The sequence below is a fragment of the Pelodiscus sinensis genome, chromosome 19 (genome assembly GCF_049634645.1).
Source record: "Pelodiscus sinensis isolate JC-2024 chromosome 19, ASM4963464v1, whole genome shotgun sequence".
NCBI classification, from domain to species: domain Eukaryota; kingdom Metazoa; phylum Chordata; order Testudines; family Trionychidae; genus Pelodiscus; species Pelodiscus sinensis.
Window position 1 is genome coordinate 29,057,155 of NC_134729.1, and position 19,654 is coordinate 29,076,808.

At 68.0% G+C, this 19,654-nt stretch overlaps 1 protein-coding gene across 1 annotated transcript in view; it reads right to left on the reverse strand.

Moving 5' to 3' along the window:
* UNC13A (unc-13 homolog A) overlaps positions 1–19,654 on the reverse strand; it is a 114,912-nt gene that overhangs the window by 12,644 nt on the left and 82,614 nt on the right. The window contains exons 36-42 of the mRNA XM_075903263.1: positions 13,515–13,638; positions 7,687–7,692; positions 4,987–5,025; positions 2,679–2,708; positions 732–788; positions 400–480; positions 12–159 (exon numbers count right to left, since the gene is read on the reverse strand). Coding sequence (XP_075759378.1) covers positions 12–159; positions 400–480; positions 732–788; positions 2,679–2,708; positions 4,987–5,025; positions 7,687–7,692; positions 13,515–13,638 — 485 coding nt within the window. The remainder of the gene's footprint in view (positions 1–11; positions 160–399; positions 481–731; positions 789–2,678; positions 2,709–4,986; positions 5,026–7,686; positions 7,693–13,514; positions 13,639–19,654) is intronic.

Below are 19,654 nucleotides of genomic sequence, written 5' to 3' on the forward strand. Positions count from 1 at the left end.
GTGTCTCTTACCCTGAGACGACTGAGTCTGCACAAAGGTTTTGATGAGCAGGTCCGTGGCCTGCGTGTACAGAGACAGGGCGTAGCGCAGCGACTGCAGGTCGGGGCTCTTCTCCAGGAAGGTTTTCTTCAGCCCCACCCCCCCGGCGTGGAAATATTGCTGTGGGGGAGACGGGGTGAGAGGGGTGCCAGGCTCGATGGCTAGCTGAGGAGCACAGTCCCAGGCAGACCCCGGCAGGGAGGTCTCCACTCCTCGCTCGGGCCACAGCGCTGCCAAGGGCAGACAGGGACGCCTGCGGCAGGTCCCTGGCTGGCTGGTGCAGCCGCCTCGCGTGCTGGGCTGCCGCGGCCCCTCGCCCTCGGCCTGCATTCAGCGGTGCCCGGCGGCCGGCAGATTTACCTTGATGGTGTCCAGGGCCAGCTCCACCACGGCGCACTGCTTGGGGGTCAGGCTCTTGGCCTCCTCGCGCACCATGTGGTCCTGAAAGGAGCAAGTGGCCGTGTGAGGGCCAGGGCTGGGCCACGTCACTCCGCAGGGGTGACAAGTGGCTGACGTCTCCCAGATCCCATCCCAGGTCCTTTCACCGGGGCCTTAGGAGCCTGGTTTCTCTGAGAAGCTGAAGTGACGCTTAGCCCCTGCAGGCCGGACCCTGGTTATGGCTTCTGGGGAGGCGCAGTGTCCCCCCGAGATCAATGTCCCTGCACTGCCCCCAGCCGCCTCGTGCCTTTTACCTTCAGTTTGGACAGCTGCCCCAGCTCCTTGGCTGCATTGAAGATCATCTGGGTGCCCTGCAGCACACAAGAGAGAGCGAAAGGCAGGGGCTTGAGAGCATCCTTCCTGTGCTGGCTGCTCGCAGCTCTGCCCTGGCTGTGCCCAGCCGCGGCTGGGGGAAGGGACTGGCTGGCCGGGCAGTGCGGTGGTGAGATAATACAGGGTGGGGCGGGGTACGAACAGCTCCCTGTTGGTTTCCCGGCCTTCACTGCCCCGGATCTCCCTGCTTTGAAACAGGAGCAGCCCAGGGGCCTGGGGCTCCACATGGGCCAGCCGGTGTGTTTCACGGATTCACCGATGTTTGTGCCAAGGAAGCAGCGAGTTCCCCAGCCCTGCCGGACAGGCCGATGCGCCCCGGAGCGCCAGTGGGGTGACGTGGGGTGTTCGTGCGCCACGCCCCTCCTCTGCTGGGCACGTGCCTGCCGTCTCTCCACTGCTAGGAGCAAGAGCCCTGCCCAGGGCAGGTGTGTGACCCTGGGGAGGTTCACAGGCCTAACTCCGCCCAGGGCGAAGCACCCCGGGGTGCAAAGCAGCACCTGCCCCCGGCACTCCGCGCAGCCCCTTGTGAGCTCCGCGAGGCCCTTCCTCCCTGGCCTGCAGTTTGCTGCTGGAATTTTCAAAGGGGGCAGAAGAGACAAGCCCTGCCCTCCCCCTCCCCCTGCCCCACCTGGCTGGCTCCCAGGGCTTGGCGGGAGCTTACCTTCCGCCCCAGCTGGCGGACAAAGTGCTGTTCCGCCTCCCCCCATGCTCTGCTCCCTCCTGCCACCGAGTCCCCACCCCGGCCCTGACCCTGACGGGCACAAGTGCAGCGTGTGGCCAGGGCCGGTCCGACACCCGCCTCCCCGCAGAGCCCCCAGGCAGCGAGGGCAGAGGCTGAGAAGGGGAAAGGAGCGAGGGCGGGCGCAGACACACGGGGGCTGAGGGCGACACACAGGAGACGGGTTCCGGACTGGAGGAGGAAGGTCCAGCTCGCTGGGTTTCAGGGACTCCGGCCCAGGCCCCTCGGGCGCCCTGCAGGCACTAGGGGCCCATGTGCCGCTCGCTGGGTAAATGATGCGCTGAGCAGCTGCCCTGCCCCCTGCCCCAGGCCTGCTGTCCCAGCGCCAGGCTGCCCTTGGCAACGGGGCAGTCGACAGGTTCACCAGACGCGGGGCCTGTGAACCAGGTGCTCATGCTTAGCCCCTGCGGGCAAAGTGCTGTTCAGCCTCCCCCCACGCTGGGGTCAAGCTCTGCTCCCGCCTGCCACCGAGTCCCCATCCCGGGACCCTGGGGGAGTCACATGAGGGAAAGGTCCCCCCAAGCCTTGGCTGAGTCAGGCTGTAGCCTGCACGTGGCGGGTGGGAAGAAGGGAGTGGACCCCCCCACTCATGTCGCTGCTCTGGGACCCAGTGCCCTGGCTGTAGCACCCTCCACAGAGCAGCTAAAGAAACGGCCACACTGCACCTCCCAGGCGCTGGGCCCGTCCCTCCCCCAGTGACCGACATACCCAGCTGCCTAGCTCCGCGCCCTAGGCTAGGGCACGGCTGGAAAGTGGTTGCACAAGTGAGACAGAGCCAGGAAGGATGCCTGATCCTTGCTCTAACCACTAGGCCTCCTGGAGCCAGGAAAGAAGCCAGGTATCCGGACTCCCGGCCTCCTGCTCTAACCAGCAGGCCCCACTCCCTGGTGGCAGGGTTGAGTGCTGGGCGAGCAGGGACTAGCCCTACCAGCAATGGGCACGTAGGCCCCATTAACCCTTCCCGGCTTCAAAGCCCACGCCGTCCCCAGCGAGCGGGCAGGTCAGCGAGCTGAGCCCGTCAGGCGGGCAGGGTGAGAGTCAGCCAGGAGCTCCACAAGACACTGGGGGGGGAGGCACAGAGGAGAGGGCGCGAAACCCAAGCAGGCTTAGAATAAAAGAGGCTCCTTACATCAGTGTGACTGGGCAGCTTCACCCTGCTCTGGAGAGAGAACAGCATGGCACAGAGTTACCATCTTCAGCAGCCCCCCGCCTCGCCCTGCCTGCCGCGGAGGGACCCCCGAGCACCGCGCCAGGGCTTCCCAGCCCCAGGGGCTCTGGCCAGCGAGACGCAGCACAAGGCAGAGCCTGGCAAACCAATGGCTGCACCCAGAGGAGGATTCCTGGCTCCCACCCCCGCTCAGCACAGGCAGCGCCGCGCCACGCCCACGGGCAGGGGTCCTGTCGCTCGCTCTAGTGAGACACTCACGGTGAGACAGGCAGAGCAAGAGCTGGGGGAGCAGGTGTCCCCCAGGGCTCACGCCTGCCTTGCCTTGCCACCACCGGCAGCTTCGCAGGGCAGCCACCGGCTAGCCCACCTCAGGAGCAGAGCTGCCCCCTGCCTCAGTATAGGCGACGAGGAGTCCTATGGCACCTTACACACCCACAGATGTGTTGGAGCATCAGCTTTCGTGGGCAAAGACCCACTTCGTCAGATGCACGTAGTGGAAGTTGTGACATAGTGGGGGGGAACCTGCTAACTCTCTGGCTGCTGTCTGTAGCACCACCGAGCAGACAAGCGACGAGTCACTATGCAAAGAGGGGATCCCAACTGGTTTGGCCAGCTGACCCCCATGGAGAGGAACAAAGGAAGGTGGATGCTGCCCTGGCTGGGGGGCAGGGCTTGAGGAGAGGGAGTTAGTTCCTGGCTGGAAAGCAGGGAAGAAGGAACTGGGGCGGGGGCTGGGATCCCCCCCATCTCAAAGGGGGCACTGGGGCCTCTTAGCCCCAGTTCCTGTAACCAGATTACATCTGTGCTGTGCTGTATCCTGGAGGAGCAATAAACCACCCTCAATTCCACTGGCTGGTGGAGTCTGTTTGTGCCATTTCGGGGTGCAGGAGACGGGGGACCCCCAACGCGCCGTCACAGAAGTTTCCAGAGGCAGGTGTAAATATTCAGGCAAGAATCAGGCAGCAGTTTCTCTCTGAAGTCTGGTCCTGAAGTTTTTTTGCTGCAGGATGGCTCCCTTGAGATCTGCAATTGTGTGTCCAGGGAGATTGACGTGTTCCCTACAGGTTTTTGTATGTTGCCATTCCTAATATCTGATTTGTGTCCATTAGTTCTTTATTCTAAAGAAACTGCTGAGCTGCAGTTCATCTGCAAATTTGACACCATCCGCTCAGGATTAAACACAGACTGTGAATGGCTGGCCAATTACAAAAGCAGCTTCTCCTCTCTTGGTGTTCACACCTCCAGATCAGCTGCTAGAAGTGGGCCTCATCCTCCCTGATTGAATTTACTTCGTTATCTCTAGCCTGACTCTTGCCTGCATCTTTATACCGCTGCCTCTGGAAATTTCCACTACATGCATCTGACCAAGTGGGTCTTTGCCCACAAAAGCTTCTGCTCCAACACATCTGTCAGTCTATAAGGTGCCACAGGACTCCTTGTTGCTTTTGCAGATCCAGACCACCCCTCTGATACCTGCCTCAGTATGGCATGAAACAGCCCTTCTTGCCCGCACATACGCGCCCGCTCCTCCACTATCTCCCCCAACAACACAGGCTGCCCACAACCGGCTACCACAGCAGACGGCAGCTCAATTCCTCATCGCCTGGCCTCCCTCAGCCGGCAGGCCGTTCCCTGCTTAGCTGCAGCATTGCACGGGGCAGGATTTCGTGTCTTTCCCCCAAAGCACCAGGGCTCTTCTGGGTGGGGGGTGGGCAGATCTAGCCCCTCCCACCAGAGGAGCCAGGCCATGAGATCCCCAGGGAGCGTAGGGCTGGGCAGGGGCCAGCCCCACAAGTCCTTGGCTGTTCAGTCCTGGCAAACCTGCCAGGGCCACAGCTGGGCTCTCTCTGCAGCTCCGCTGACCTGCCGCCTGCCAGAGATCTCCGGGGGCTGCTCTGCTCCAGCTCTCGCATTGGGGGACCAGTCACCCCAGCCACAGACAAGACATCCCGGCCCCAGCCTGGAGGCCACGTGCACGGATGTCCCGCGCACACCCTGAGCACACGACACCGCCAATATACACAGACGCGGCCCGAGCACCCCGTTACACCTACACATTAACTGCTCGTGCACATGGACATCTCCAGACGACACAACACACAACTACACTCAGTACGACACCGCACACACACAGAGGCGAGGCACGTCCAGACGACACAACGGGAAGCACGACCCCCAGGCCGGGTCTGGCTCTGCTCAGCTGCACGGCGCAGGGCTGGCAGGTTGATGTGGCCTGGGGGCGCTGCTAGGGAGACAGCCAAAGAGTTACCTTCTCGGTCCCCTTGCCGTGTTTTCTCAAGAGCGTCCCCTGCAGAAACAACGTCAGAAGGGGGTCAATGGCCCAGAGGGGGGAGTGTGATCACGGGGGGGGGGGGGCAGGAGACACAACGCCTCCCTCCGCCTTCTCTTGCAGCCATGGGGTCACCCTCTCGCAACCTCCTGCCCTGGCACGGTGCCAGCCCTCCCCCCAGACCATGATGGTGGGGCGTGGCCATGTGTGTGGGGGGGGGGGGCGGTCCTGCAGCTCTCCTGCAGTTCAAGGGGGCAGCTTGGCTCCCATTTGCCGCCCAGGCAGCGTGGCAGGGCAGCTGTGCGTTCCCACCCCCAGCCTTGCAGGAATGGGCCAGGCCCTGTCCTCAGAGGCCAGCCGGTGTCTGCCCAAAGGGGCCCTTTCCTGCACTGGCAATGCCCTGCCCGTCATTTGGGCTCCGCTCCTCCCGGCGTCTGGGCCCCTCACACCGAGGGGTTTCTCACGCCTGGCCCTAGGTGGATTCCGCCCTGCCCCGGCTGACGGGTCTGCAGGAGGGGTGGAGAGGGCTGCTGCCATGCTGGTGGTGGACCGGGGACGTCGCCCACCTGCCGGCTGCTCCTTGCCATGCTAGCACTAGCACCAGGGAACGGTCCTGCATGGAGCCTGGCTCTCTCCGAGGGCAGGGGCCGTGGAGACAGCAGGGCCAGGCGGTGCTGCTGCAAAGGGGGCGGAGGCAGGGGATATGGCTGGTAAAGGAGGCAGGGCCTGCTTGCTCCTGGTGGAGGGGGAGCGGCCAGGCTCCTGCAGGAGGTTTAGCAGCGTGGCCTGGGCCATGCGAGACACCAGCGCTGAGCCGGGGGAGCCGAGACAGGGCAGCGCGGCGGGGGCAGAGGTGGGCATCCCGAAAGGACAAAGATCCCTGAGCAGGATGGGCCCCAGGAATCCGCTGCTGGAGAGCCCGAGCGGGGCGCTGGGAGAAGCTAAGCAGCAGCGGCCACATCGCCCGTTCCCACATCCTGCCCTCAGGAGTGGGATGCAAGCAGAGGCTGCCGGCGCTAGGACCAGAGCCGGCCGTGGGCCCTTGGCCATGCTGTGAGGGCGGGTACCAAGGGCCCACGGGCTGTGGCTAGCCACAGCCGGCTGCTTGGGCCCAGGGCCAGCTGCTGGACGGAGCTACCCCGGCACGTGGGAGAAGGATCAGGCCCCTGCCGTCACTGAGCCACAATTTGGTGGCCCCAGCGCCCGCAGGGAGGGGTCTCCGCCTGCCAGCTGGGCGAGGAACCGGCTGCCCGGGCAGCGGAGGAGGGGCCGGACCCCAACAACAGCAGGAGCGGAGGGGGAGAAGGGGGGCAGCACGGCAGGTAGCACAAAGGGCAGCTGGAAAAGTAAGTTCACAAAACAGCGCGGGGGGGGGGGGTTGACATGCCAGACGCTGAGCCGCCCTTTGCCCGCGGCCCTGTCCTCTCACTGCGACGGGAGACTGGCAGCCTCCGGCTCCAGCCTCTCGAGGCCACTGCCTGCAGCACGGCCCGGCCCCTCTGAACAGGGCAGTGACCGGACAGGCCGGCGCTGGGCCTCGCGAGGATGCGAACTGGGCAAGGCGGCCGCCAGCCACGCTGTATTCACCTCCAGTCCTAGCCCCTAGGAGAGGAAGGGCCTTTCAGCGCCCAGTCACATGCCGCTCAGGTCACCCCCCCGGGGAAACCGAGGCACAGCAAGGGGCGGTTCATCACCCTCGGTCGGTGGCAGAGCAGGGAGCAGACACCGGAAAAGCCTGGGTCTCACGCCCACGTGCTGAGCAGCAGCCTAGGCGTTTGCCAGCACGGTGGAGCCGGGAGAGCGAGCGAGTGAAACGCACACTGCCGCCTGCTTGCCTTCTCCTCACGCCCTGCTGGGAAAGCAGCCCCCTCGCCCCACCTCCCCCCACTCCGCGCTGCTCGCAGCACCAGCAGGACTGCAGCCCGGCAGTGTCTGGAGCCCCTGGGTCAAGGTGCCCCCCCCGCCCTCTCTGCATCCCCCGTCCCGACCTCACCCAGTCCCACCAGAGGCCAGCGAGCAGAGACGGTGCTGAGAGTGCTGGGCTTAAGGAGTGTCACCAAAGGGGCGCCACGCCGAGCCCCCGCGGAGACCAGCACGGGCAGGACAGTCCGGGTACGTCTACACTGCCGGCGCCCGGCAAGATGCAAATGATATTTAAATCCCGGGCTTCATTTGCAACTTCGAATGCCGACATTAGCCACCCTCGTTTGAACTAGTGTAGACAAACCCTCCTTTAAATAGCGCTGGATGGGCCGTTGCTGGGCTGCCTGGGCCCCGCAGGGGAACGGCCCTTGTGGGACGGCCACAGGGCAAAGAAACCCACCAACGGCTGCCAGCAAGGGCCGTGTGGGCACCAGATTGCAGGCCCCACCGCGGCCCCCAGCACTTGTCTCCGGGGCTGGTCTGCGCGGCCCCTAAGAACTCTCCGTATTGCTGCCAGCCACCCTCTGTCCCCCCCGCTGACCCCCGAGCCGATCCAGCCAGGGGCTCGCCCCGCAGCCCTGGGCACAGTAGGCGGACGAGGAGCAGCTGAACCACAGGGGGCAACAGAGGGGGGGTCACTCGGGAGAGGGTGCGGGGGGGGGGGGGCGCTGGCAGCCACACAAGACAATAAGGCTGAGATCAGAACGGACACACAGCAGACAGACAGACAGACAGACAGGGAGCTGCCGTACTTACAATCATCTGCCAGTGTGAGGGGAGCGGAACAATTGGAGAGAACAATCGTCACGTGAATGTCACTCAGACCCAACTTCCTGCCCCCCACGCCCGCCCCCCCACTGCCGCTCACCACCGCCTAACACCGGGCCCGCCCCCCCCACTGCCGCTCACCACCGCCTAACACCAGCCCCCCCCCACTGCCACTCACCACCGCCTAACACCAGGCCCCCCCCACTGCCGCTCACCACCGCCTAACACCAGGCCCCCCCCACTGCCGCTCACCACCGCCTAACACCAGGCCCCCCCCCCACTGCCGCTCACCACCGCCTAACACCAGGCCCGCCCCCCCACTGCCGCTCACCACCGCCTAACACCAGGCCCGCCCCCCGACTGCCGCTCACCACCGCCTAACACCAGGCCCGCCCCCCCACTGCCGCTCACCACCGCCTAACACCAGGCCCCCCCCACTGCCACTCACCACCGCCTAACACCAGGCCCCCCCCCACTGCCACTCACCACCGCCTAACACCAGGCCCCCCCCACTGCCACTCACCACCGCCTAACACCAGGCCCGCCCCCCCACTGCCGCTCACTACCGCCTAACACCAGGCCCCCCCCCACTGCCACTCACCACCGCCTAACACTAGGCCCGCCCCCCCCACTGCCGCTCACTACCGCCTAACACCAGGCCCGCCCCCCCACTGCCGCTCACTACCGCCTAACACCAGGCCCCCCCCACTGCCGCTCACTACCGTCTAACACCAGGCCCCCCCCCACTGCCACTCACCACCGCCTAACACCAGGCCCCCCCCACTGCCACTCACCACCACCTAACACCAGGCCCCCCCCCACTGCTGCTCACCACCGCCTAACACCAGCCCCCCCCACTGCCACTCACCACCGCCTAACACCAGGCTCCCCCCCCACTGCCGCTCACCACCGCCTAACACCAGGCCCCCCCCCCACTGCCACTCACCACCGCCTAACACCAGGCCCCCCCCACTGCCGCTCACCACCGCCTAACACCAGCCCCCCCCCACTGCCGCTCACCACCGCCTAACACCAGGCTCCCCCCCCACTGCCGCTCACCACCGCCTAACACCAGGCTCCCCCCCCACTTCCACTCACCACCGCCTAACACCAGCCCCCCCCCACTGCCGCTCACTACTGCCTAACACCAGGCCCCCCCCACTGCCGCTCACCACCGCCTAACACCAGGCCCCCCCCACTGCCTCTCACCATCGCCTAACACCAGGCCCCCCCCACTGCCGCTCACCACCGCCTAACACCAGGCCACCCCCCACTGCCGCTCACCACCGCCTAACACCAGGCCACCCCCCACTGCTGCTCACCACCGCCTAACACCAGGCCACCCCCCACTGCCGCTCACCACCGCCTAACACCAGCCCCCCCCACTGCCACTCACCACCGCCTAACACCAGCCCCCCCCACTGCCACTCACCACCGCCTAACACCAGGCCCGCCTCCCTCGTGCCCTCTCATGACTGCCAAACACCAGGCCCGCCTCCCTCGTGCCCTCTCACGACTGCCAAACACCAGGCTTGCTCCCCCACATACACCCACTCACCACTACCAAACACCAGGCCTGCCTCTCTCATGCCCTCTCAATACCACCAAACACCATGCCTGCTCCTCCCCCCACAACCGTTCCCCCCCACGCCCACTCACCGCCACGACACACCAGGCCCGCCTCCCTCGTGCCCTCTCACCACTGTCGAACACTGAGCTTGCTTCTCCCACTGTCCCCATGAATATCCCCCAAGAGACTCAAAGCCCCAGGACACGAGTTGAGCTGGGGAGGACCCCTGGCGATAGGGTGTCTGGAAAGGGGGTCCTCTTGAGGGGGGTCCCTGGCGAGGGGGTTTCTGGGGCGGATCCCTGGCTCTGCAGAAGTGACTTCATCAGACCAGGAAGTATAAATCCAGCAACAACGTATAGGTGCCCCCTCCCCCCATCGTCTTTGCCACCCGCACAAGCCGGGCCATGCTGCCGTGGCCCCGCCGCGCTCTGCCCCCGCGGTCAGAAGGCCATTGCACAGGCTGAGTGGGTCGCTGGGTAGTGGGCAGGGCCACAGGATGATTAATGGGACAGGACTCCTGTCCAGTAACAAGGCGTCCCGCCTTCCTCTTCCGCTAAAGGACAAGGGTTGTGTGAACACGTGTGCATGGTTGTGTGTACATGGGTGTGTGTGTGCATGCATGGGAGTATGCGTGTATGGGGTGTGCATGCATGGTTGTGTGTGTGTACATGGGTGTGTGTGTGCATGCATGGGAGTATGCGTGTATGGGGTGTGCATGCATGGTTGTGTGTGTGTACATGGGTGTGTGTGTGCATGCATGGGAGTATGCGTGTATGGGATGTGCATGCATGGTTGTGTGCGTGTGCAGTCCAGCCCACTGGACTGGGGTGTTCTCAAACTCAACCACCAAGCAATCTACTCCCCTCTGAGTCCTGCCCATGTTTCTCGATAGGGTGCAAGAGGCAGAACCCCCTGCTCTCCATGGGGTGTCTAAACTACATGGCTCCATCGATTAGATTAGGCTGATCAGCAAAGGGAAATGAAGCCCATGATTTAAATGATTTAAATAATCGCGGCTGTTTGTCGGCTCAGTGCGCTAGTCTGGATGCTCCCGCGCCGACCTGAAAGCCCTTTATTGACCTCCCCGTTATGCCTCGTAGGCGATTATTTAAATCGCGGCTTCATTTCCCTTTGCCGAACAAACAAATCTACATGGCTCTGTCGATGGAGCCATGGAGTTTAGACGTACCCATGGAGATCAACCCAGGGCCATGCGCAATAGCCTGCTCGGCCACTCAGCTGTGGCTAGCAAGCCACCGCTTTTCCTCTGGACATGCCCATCACTCCTCGGAAACACCCGCAGCGACACAGGGCTCAGTCGTGGCTAAAGTGCGGCTGCCTCTGGAGTGCAACAAAGCAGCTGCTTAACAGCGCACGGCAACAGTACTCAAGGGTATAGTCGGGAAGTGGAGAATTTCAGATCCTGAAACTCATCCGCGTGCTGGGCTTCCAAAACGCACCCTGAGGTCCTTAATAAGCATAGCAGGCCAGCAAGGACTTCCTGGACTTGCATTGACCAACACTGACCTGCACCCACCAGCCCGCCGTGCACCGTTCTGGGGCCGACTCAGAGGTCCCCAGCCACAAGCAGAGCAAGCTGTGGCTCCGATTTCCAAGTGTGCAGGCATGCCTGGTGGCTGCGCCAGCACGTGGCCGTGGAAAGCCTCCTCTGACGCCTGTGACAGGAGAGTCCGTATGGCTCTGCCGGCCCGGTTCTTGGGACTCATGGCCCAGAGATGTCAGATGTGTGAATGGCCCCTGGGAACGCGCAGCATCCGCCCGCTGCTCAGAGAGTGCCCAGCCCTGCGGCAGCGGCAGAACGAGCGATTCTGGCGAGGCGGAGCGTGCCGGCTGGGTCCCCAAGACACACCTCGGAGAGGGGGCTGTGCAGCTGTTAGCCCGGGAGGAGTGAAAATCTCCCACTTTGCCCAGGGCAGTCCAGCCGGACGAGGGAAAGGACCCAGACGTCATTCGAGTTAAGGGGCTGGGCCAGAAGCCTTTTCCGGAAACCTCAGCGGGGAGCCCTGGGAACTCAGCGACAACGGGGCAGCAGGCTTGTCCCTCCGCAGGCTTTGGCTGCGCTCGGGGAGGGGAATGAAGGTGACTTTCAGCATCTCTGCAACCTGGGGGGCAGTTCAGGGGCTTGTCCAGCCCCGGGGGTCATCAGAGCAGCTCGACGGCTTTTCCTGACGCAGGGTTTCCCAGCGTGGGGCTGGAGGGCCGTGCCCCCAACTCACCCCTGCCCCAGGGGCTGCAAGCCAGGTCTGCTCTGGGACCTCTTCAGGGACTCTAAGCAACACGCGGGGAGAACCTCCGAGGCCCCCGGGAATCCCTCTGCATATTCCTATCCATGCAACCAATCGCCTTCCTTCCCCACTCTGCCTGTGCCCAGGGACCCCCCAGCTCGGTGGTCTCTTCCCAGCCCCGCCCAGGGACCCCCCAGCTCGGTGGTCTCTTCCCAGCCCCGCCCAGGGACCCCCAGCTCGGTGGTCTCTTCCCAGCCCCGCCCAGGGACCCCCCAGCTCGGTGGTCTCTTCCCAGCCCGGCCCAGGGACCCCCCAGCTCGGTGGTCTCTTCCCAGCCCGGCCCAGGGACCCCCCCAGCTCGGTGGTCTCTTCCCAGCCCCGCCCAGGGTCCCCCCAGCTCGGTGGTCTCTTCCCAGCCCGGCCCAGGGACCCCCCAGCTCGGTGGTCTCTTCCCAGCCCGGCCCAGGGACCCCCCCAGCTCGGTGGTCTCTTCCCAGCCCCGCCCAGGGTCCCCCCAGCTCGGTGGTCTCTTCCCAGTCCCGCCCAGGGTCCCCCCAGCTCAGTGGTCTCTTCCCAGCCCCGCCCAGGGTCCCCCCAGCTCGGTGGTCTCTTCCCAGCCCCGCCCAGGGTCCCCCCCGCTCGGTGGACTCTTCCCAGCCCCGCCCAGGGTCCCCCCAGCTCGGTGGACTCTTCCCAGCCCCGCCCAGGGTCCCCCCAGCTCGGTGGTCTCTTCCCAGCCCCGCCCAGGGACCCCCCCCAGCTCGGTGGTCTCTTCCCAGCCCGGCCCAGGGACCCCCCCAGCTCGGTGGTCTCTTCCCAGCCCGGCCCAGGGACCCCCCAGCTCGGTGGTCTCTTCCCAGCCCGGCCCAGGGACCCCCCCAGCTCGGTGGTCTCTTCCCAGCCCGGCCCAGGGACCCCCCAGCTCGGTGGTCTCTTCCCAGCCCGGCCCAGGGACCCCCCCCAGCTCGGTGGTCTCTTCCCAGCCCCGCTCAGGGACCCCCCCAGCTCGGTGGTCTCTTCCCAGCCCCGCCCAGGGAACCCCAGCTCGGTGGTCTCTTCCCAGCCCCGCTCAGGGACCCCCCAGCTCGGTGGTCTCTTCCCAGCCCCGCCCAGGGACCCCCCCAGCTCGGTGGTCTCTTCCCAGCCCGGCCCAGGGACCCCCCAGCTCGGTGGTCTCTTCCCAGCCCGGCCCAGGGACCCCCCCAGCTCGGTGGTCTCTTCCCAGCCCCGCTCAGGGACCCCCCCAGCTCGGTGGTCTCTTCCCAGCCCCGCCCAGGGAACCCCAGCTCGGTGGTCTCTTCCCAGCCCCGCTCAGGGACCCCCCAGCTCGGTGGTCTCTTCCCAGCCCCGCCCAGGGACCCCCCAGCTCGGTGGTCTCTTCCCAGCCCCGCCCAGGGACCCCCCAGCTCGGTGGTCTCTTCCCAGCCCCGCCCAGGGTCCCCCCAGCTCGGAGGTCTCTTCCCAGCCCCGCCCAGGGACCCCCCAGCTCGGTGGTCTCTTCCCAGCCCCGCCCAGGGACCCCCCAGCTCGGTGGTCTCTTCCCAGCCCCGCTCAGGGACCCCCCCAGCTCGGTGGTCTCTTCCCAGCCCGGCCCAGGGACCCCCCAGCTCGGTGGTCTCTTCCCAGCCCCGCCCAGGGACCCCCCAGCTCGGTGGTCTCTCTCTCACGCCCTTGGCTGATGGGTGGGTGCCAAGAAGCTCTTGGGAGGAGCCACGGCAGTGCCCTTCCAGGGAGCCGTGCTCGGGGCACCCCACATGTAGACGGGGGACCCGTGGTTCTGCCGCTGACGTGGGAGGCCTGAATTCCTGACTCCATGTGCCGCGGCTCCCTGAGCGTGTCCCATGGCCGGGACGGGGGAGGCGGGAGCCATCTGGAGCCGCCAGCTCAAGCTGCTCCATTACAGCTGCCCTCTAAGCACCGTCCCGGCCGGAGACTCCCCAGCAGACGGTCTCCAGCCAGGCCCCCCGGCCCCCACAGCCTGGCTCCTGCCCGGGGCTCACCGTCTGGTCCGTGAGAGGCGGCAGGACAATGGTCTTCTCCATGGTGTTCATCACCAGCTTCCAGAGCTCCTTGAGCACCCGCTTCAGCACCGTCTTCTCGCAGATCTTGGCGAAGAGCGTCAGGCTGGGGAGAGACGCGGCGAGGGAGGGAGGGAGGGAGGGGCTCAAACCTGCGCCCCCGCGCTCCCAGCGCCCCTTCGCCCCAACCCCCCGCGCTCCCGGCGCCCCTTCGCCCCATCCCCCCGCGCTCCCGACACCCCTTCACCCCATCCCCCTACGCTCCCAACGCCCCTTCACCCCATCCCCCTGCGCTCCCAACGCCCCTTCACCCCATCCCCCCGCGCTCCCGGCGCCCCTTCGCCCCATCCCCCCGCGCTCCCAGCGCCCCTTCGCCCCATCCCCCCTCGCTCCCGACACCCCTTCACCCCATCCCCCCGCGCCCCTTCGCCCCATCCCCCCGCGCTCCCGGCGCCCCTTCACCCCATCCCCCCGCGCTCCCGACACCCCTTCACCCCATCCCTCTGCACTCCCAACGCCCCTTCACCCCATCCCCCTGCGCTCCCAACGCCCCTTCACCCCATCCCCCCGCGCTCCCGGCGCCCCTTCGCCCCATCCCCCCTCGCTCCCGACACCCCTTCACCCCATCCCCCCGCGCTCCCAGCGCCCCTTCGCCCCATCCCCCCTCGCTCCCGGCGCCCCTTCGCCCCATCCCCCCGCGCTCCCGGCGCCCCTTCGCCCCATCCCCCCGCGCTCCCAACGCCCCTTAGCCCCATCCCCCCGCACTCCCGGCGCCCCTTCGCCCCATCCCCCCGCGCTCCCGACACCCCTTCACCCCATACCCCCACGCCCCTTCGCCCCATCCCCCCGCGCTCCCGGCGCCCCTTCACCCCATCCCCCCGCGCTCCCGACACCCCTTCACCCCATCCCCCTGCGCTCCCAACGCCCCTTCACCCCATCCCCCCGCGCTCCCAGCATCCCTTCACCCCATCCCCCCGCGCTCCCGACGCCCCTTCGCCCCATCCCCCCGCGCTCCCGACATCCTTTCACCCCATCCCCCCGTGCTCCCGACGCCCCTTCGCCCCATCCTCCCGCGCTCCCGGCATCCCTTCACCCCATCCCCCCGCGCTCCTGGCGCCCCTTTGCCCCATCCCCCCGCGCTCCCAACGCCCCTTCCCCCATCCCCCCGCGCTCCCGGCGCCCCTTCGCCCCATCCCCCCGCGCTCCCGACATCCCTTCGCCCCATCCCCCCGCGCTCCCGGCGCCCCTTCATCCCATCCCCCCGCGCTCCCAGCGCCCCTTCGCCCCTTCACCCGATCCCCCCGCGCTCCCGACGCCCCTTCACCCCATCCCCCCGCGCTCCCGACGCCCCTTCGCCCCATCCCCCCGCGCTCCCAGCGCCCCTTCGCCCCATCCCCCCGCGCTCCCGACATCCCTTCGCCCCATCCCCCCGCGCTCCCGGCGCCCCTTCGCCCCATCCCCCCGCGCTCCCGACATCCCTTCGCCCCATCCCCCCGCGCTCCCGGCGCCCCTTCGCCCCATCCCCCCGCGCTCCCAACGCCCCTTCATCCCATCCCCCCGCGCTCCCAACGCCCCTTCACCCCATCCCCCCGCGCTCACGACGCCCCTTCACCCCATCCCCCCGTGCTCCCGACGCCCCTTCACCCCATCCCCCGCGCTCCCGACGCCCCTTCACCCCCATCCGCCCGCGCTCCCCGACGCCCCTTCACACTCCCAATGCGCCTCCGCCCCCAATGCTCCTGAAGCCCCTTCACACCCACCGCTCCCAACGCCCCTTCATATTCCCATGCTCCCGACACCCTTTCACCCTCCAGAAGCCCCTTCACACTCCCAATGCACCCTTGTTCCTGACACCTGTTCACACCGCCCCAAGCTCCTGAGATCCCTTCACACCCCCGCAATGCCCCATGCTCCCAACGCCCCTTCACACCCCCCACACTCCACACCCCCAATACCTGCTATGTCTCCAGCCCTGCCCCCCCTCCCCACAGCCCGTACCATCCCCCTGTGCTCCAGCCCTGCCCCCCCTCCCCACAGCCCGTACCATCCCCCTGTGCTCCAGCCCTGCCCCCCCTCCCCAGAGCCCGTACCATCCCCCTGTGCTCCAGCCCTGCCTCCCCTCCCCACAGCCCGTACCATCCCCCTGTGCTCCAGCCCTGCCTCCCCTCCCCACAGCCCGTACCATCCCCCTGTGCTCCAGCCCTGCCCCCCCTCCCCACAGCCCGTACCATCCCCCTGTGCTCCAGCCCTGCCCCCCCTCCCCACAGCCCGTACCATCCCCCTGTGCTCCAGCCCTGCCCCCCCTCCCCACAGCCCGTACCATCCCCCTGTGCTCCAGCCCTGCCTCCCCTCCCCACAGCCCGTACCATCCCCCTGTGCTCCAGCCCTGCCGCCCCTCCCCACAGCCCGTACCATCCCCCTGTGCTCCAGCCCTGCCTCCCCTCCCCTCAGCCCGTACCATCCCCTTGTGCTCCAGCCCTGCCGCCCCTCCCCACAGCCCGTACCATCCCCCTGTGCTCCAGCCCTGCCGCCCCTCCCCACAGCCCGTACCATCCCCCTGTGCTCCAGCCCTGCCTCCCCTCCCCACAGCCCGTACCATCCCCCTGTGCTCCAGCCCTGCCCCCCTCCCCACAGCCCGTACCATCCCCCTGTGCTCCAGCCCTGCCCCCCCTCCCCACAGCCCGTACCACCCCCCTGTGCTCCAGCCCTGCCTCCCCTCCCCACAGCCCGTACCATCCCCCTGTGCTCCAGCCCTGCCTCCCCCTCCCCACAGCCCGTACCATCCCCCTGTGCTCCAGCCCTGCCGCCCCTCCCCACAGCCCGTACCATCCCCCTGTGCTCCCGCCCTGCCTCCCCTCCCCTCAGCCCGTACCATCCCCCTGTGCTCCAGCCCTGCCCCCCCTCCCCACAGCCCGTACCATCCCCCTGTGCTCCAGCCCTGCCCCCCTCCCCTCAGCCCGTACCATCCCCCTGTGCTCCAGCTCTGCCGCCCCTCCCCACAGCCCGTACCATCCCCCTGTGCTCCAGCCCTGCCGCCCCTCCCCACAGCCCGTACCATCCCCCTGTGCTCCAGCCCTGCCGCCCCTCCCCTCAGCCCGTACCATCCCCCTGTGCTCCAGCCCTGCCCCCCTCCCCACAGCCCGTACCATCCCCTTGTGCTCCAGCCCTGCCGCCCTCCCCACAGCCCGTACCATCCCCCTGTGCTCCAGCCCTGCCGCCCTCCCCACAGCCCGTACCATCCCCCTGTGCTCCAGCCCTGCCCCCCCTCCCCTCAGCCCGTACCATCCCCCTGTGCTCCAGCCCTGCCGCCCCTCCCCACAGCCCGTACCATCCCCCTGTGCTCCAGCCCTGCCCTCCCCACAGCCCGTACCATCCCCCTGTGCTCCAGCCCTGCCTCCCCTCCCCTCAGCCCGTACCATCCCCCTGTGCTCCATCCCTGCCGCCCCTCCCCTCAGCCCGTACCATCCCCCTGTGCTCCCGCCCTGCCTCCCCTCCCCTCAGCCCGTACCATCCCCCTGTGCTCCAGCCCTGCCTCCCCTCCCCTCAGCCCGTACCATCCCCCTGTGCTCCAGCCCTGCCGCCCCTCCCCTCAGCCCGTACCATCCCCCTGTGCTCCAGCCCTGCCGCCCCTCCCCACAGCCCGTACCATCCCCCTGTGCTCCAGCCCTGCCTCCCCTCCCCACAGCCCGTACCATCCCCCTGTGCTCCAGCCCTGCCCCCCCTCCCCACAGCCCGTACCATCCCCCTGTGCTCCAGCCCTGCCCCCCCTCCCCACAGCCCGTACCATCCCCCTGTGCTCCAGCCCTGCCCTCCCCTCAGCCCGTACCATCCCCCTGTGCTCCATCCCTGCCGCCCCTCCCCTCAGCCCGTACCATCCCCCTGTGCTCCAGCCCTGCCGCCCTCCCCACAGCCCGTACCATCCCCCTGTGCTCCAGCCCTGCCTCCCCTCCCCACAGCCCGTACCATCCCCTTGTGCTCCAGCCCTGCCTCCCCTCCCCACAGCCCGTACCATCCCCCTGTGCTCCAGCCCTGCCGCCCTCCCCACAGCCCGTACCATCCCCCTGTGCTCCAGCCCTGCCGCCCCTCCCCTCAGCCCGTACCATCCCCCTGTGCTCCAGCCCTGCCTCCCCTCCCCACAGCCCGTACCATCCCCCTGTGCTCCAGCCCTGCCGCCCCTCCCCACAGCCCGTACCATCCCCCTGTGCTCCAGCCCTGCCTCCCCCTCCCCACAGCCCGTACCATCCCCCTGTGCTCCAGCCCTGCCCCCCCCTCCCCACAGCCCGTACCATCCCCCTGTGCTCCAGCCCTGCCGCCCCTCCCCTCAGCCCGTACCATCCCCCTGTGCTCCAGCTCTGCCGCCCCTCCCCACAGCCCGTACCATCCCCCTGTGCTCCAGCCCTGCCGCCCTCCCCACAGCCCGTACCATCCCCCTGTGCTCCAGCCCTGCCGCCCCTCCCCTCAGCCCGTACCATCCCCCTGTGCTCCAGCCCTGCCGCCCCTCCCCTCAGCCCGTACCATCCCCTTGTGCTCCAGCCCTGCCGCCCCCTCCCCACAGCCCGTACCATCCCCCTGTGCTCCAGCCCTGCCTCCCCTCCCCACAGCCCGTACCATCCCCCTGTGCTCCAGCCCTGCCTCCCCTCCCCTCAGCCCGTACCATCCCCCTGTGCTCCAGCCCTGCCCCCCTCCCCACAGCCCGTACCATCCCCCTGTGCTCCAGCCCTGCCTCCCCTCCCCACAGCCCGTACCATCCCCCTGTGCTCCAGCCCTGCCCCCCTCCCCACAGCCCGTACCATCCCCCTGTGCTCCAGCCCTGCCCCCCTCCCCTCAGCCCGTACCATCCCCCTGTGCTCCAGCCCTGCCGCCCCTCCCCACAGCCCGTACCATCCCCCTGTGCTCCAGCCCTGCCCCCCCTCCCCACAGCCCGTACCATCCCCCTGTGCTCCAGCCCTGCCTCCCCCTCCCCACAGCCCGTACCATCCCCCTGTGCTCCAGCCCTGCCTCCCCCTCCCCACAGCCCGTACCATCCCCCTGTGCTCCAGCCCTGCCTCCCCCTCCCCACAGCCCGTACCATCCCCCTGTGCTCCAGCCCTGCCGCCCCTCCCCACAGCCCGTACCATCCCCCTGTGCTCCAGCCCTGCCCCCCCTCCCCACAGCCCGTACCATCCCCCTGTGCTCCAGCCCTGCCGCCCCTCCCCACAGCCCGTACCATCCCCCTGTGCTCCAGCCCTGCCCCCCCTCCCCTCAGCCCGTACCATCCCCCTGTGCTCCAGCCCTGCCGCCCCTCCCCTCAGCCCGTACCATCCCCCTGTGCTCCAGCCCTGCCTCCCCTCCCCTCAGCCCGTACCATCCCCCTGTGCTCCAGCCCTGCCCCCCTCCCCACAGCCCGTACCATCCCCCTGTGCTCCAGCCCTGCCGCCCTCCCCACAGCCCGTACCATCCCCCTGTGCTCTAGCCCTGCCCCCCTCCCCACAGCCCGTACCATCCCCCTGTGCTCCAGCCCTGCCGCCCCTCCCCACAGCCCGTACCATCCCCCTGTGCTCCAGCCCTGCCCCCCCTCCCCCTCAGCCCGTACCATCCCCCCTGTGCTCCAGCCCTGCCCCCCTCCCCACAGTCCGTACCATCCCCCTGTGCTCCAGCCCTGCCCCCCCTCCCCTCAGCCCGTACCATCCCCCTGTGCTCCAGCCCTGCCCCCCTCCCCACAGCCCGTACCACCCCCTGTGCTCCAGCCCTGCCTCCCCTCCCCACAGCCCGTACCATCCCCCTGTGCTCCAGCCCTGCCGCCCCTCCCCACAGCCCGTACCATCCCCCTGTGCTCCAGCCCTGCCCCCCTCCCCACAGCCCGTACCATCCCCCTGTGCTCCAGCCCTGCCCCCCTCCCCACAGCCCGTACCATCCCCTGTGCTCCAGCCCTGCCGCCCTCCCCACAGCCCGTACCATCCCCCTGTGCTCCAGCCCTGCCTCCCCTCCCCACAGCCCGTACCATCCCCCTGTGCTCCAGCCCTGCCTCCCCCTCCCACAGCCCGTACCATCCCCCTGTGCTCCAGCCCTGCCCCCCTCCCCACAGCCCGTACCATCCCCCTGTGCTCCAGCCCTGCCCCCCTCCCCACAGCCCGTACCATCCC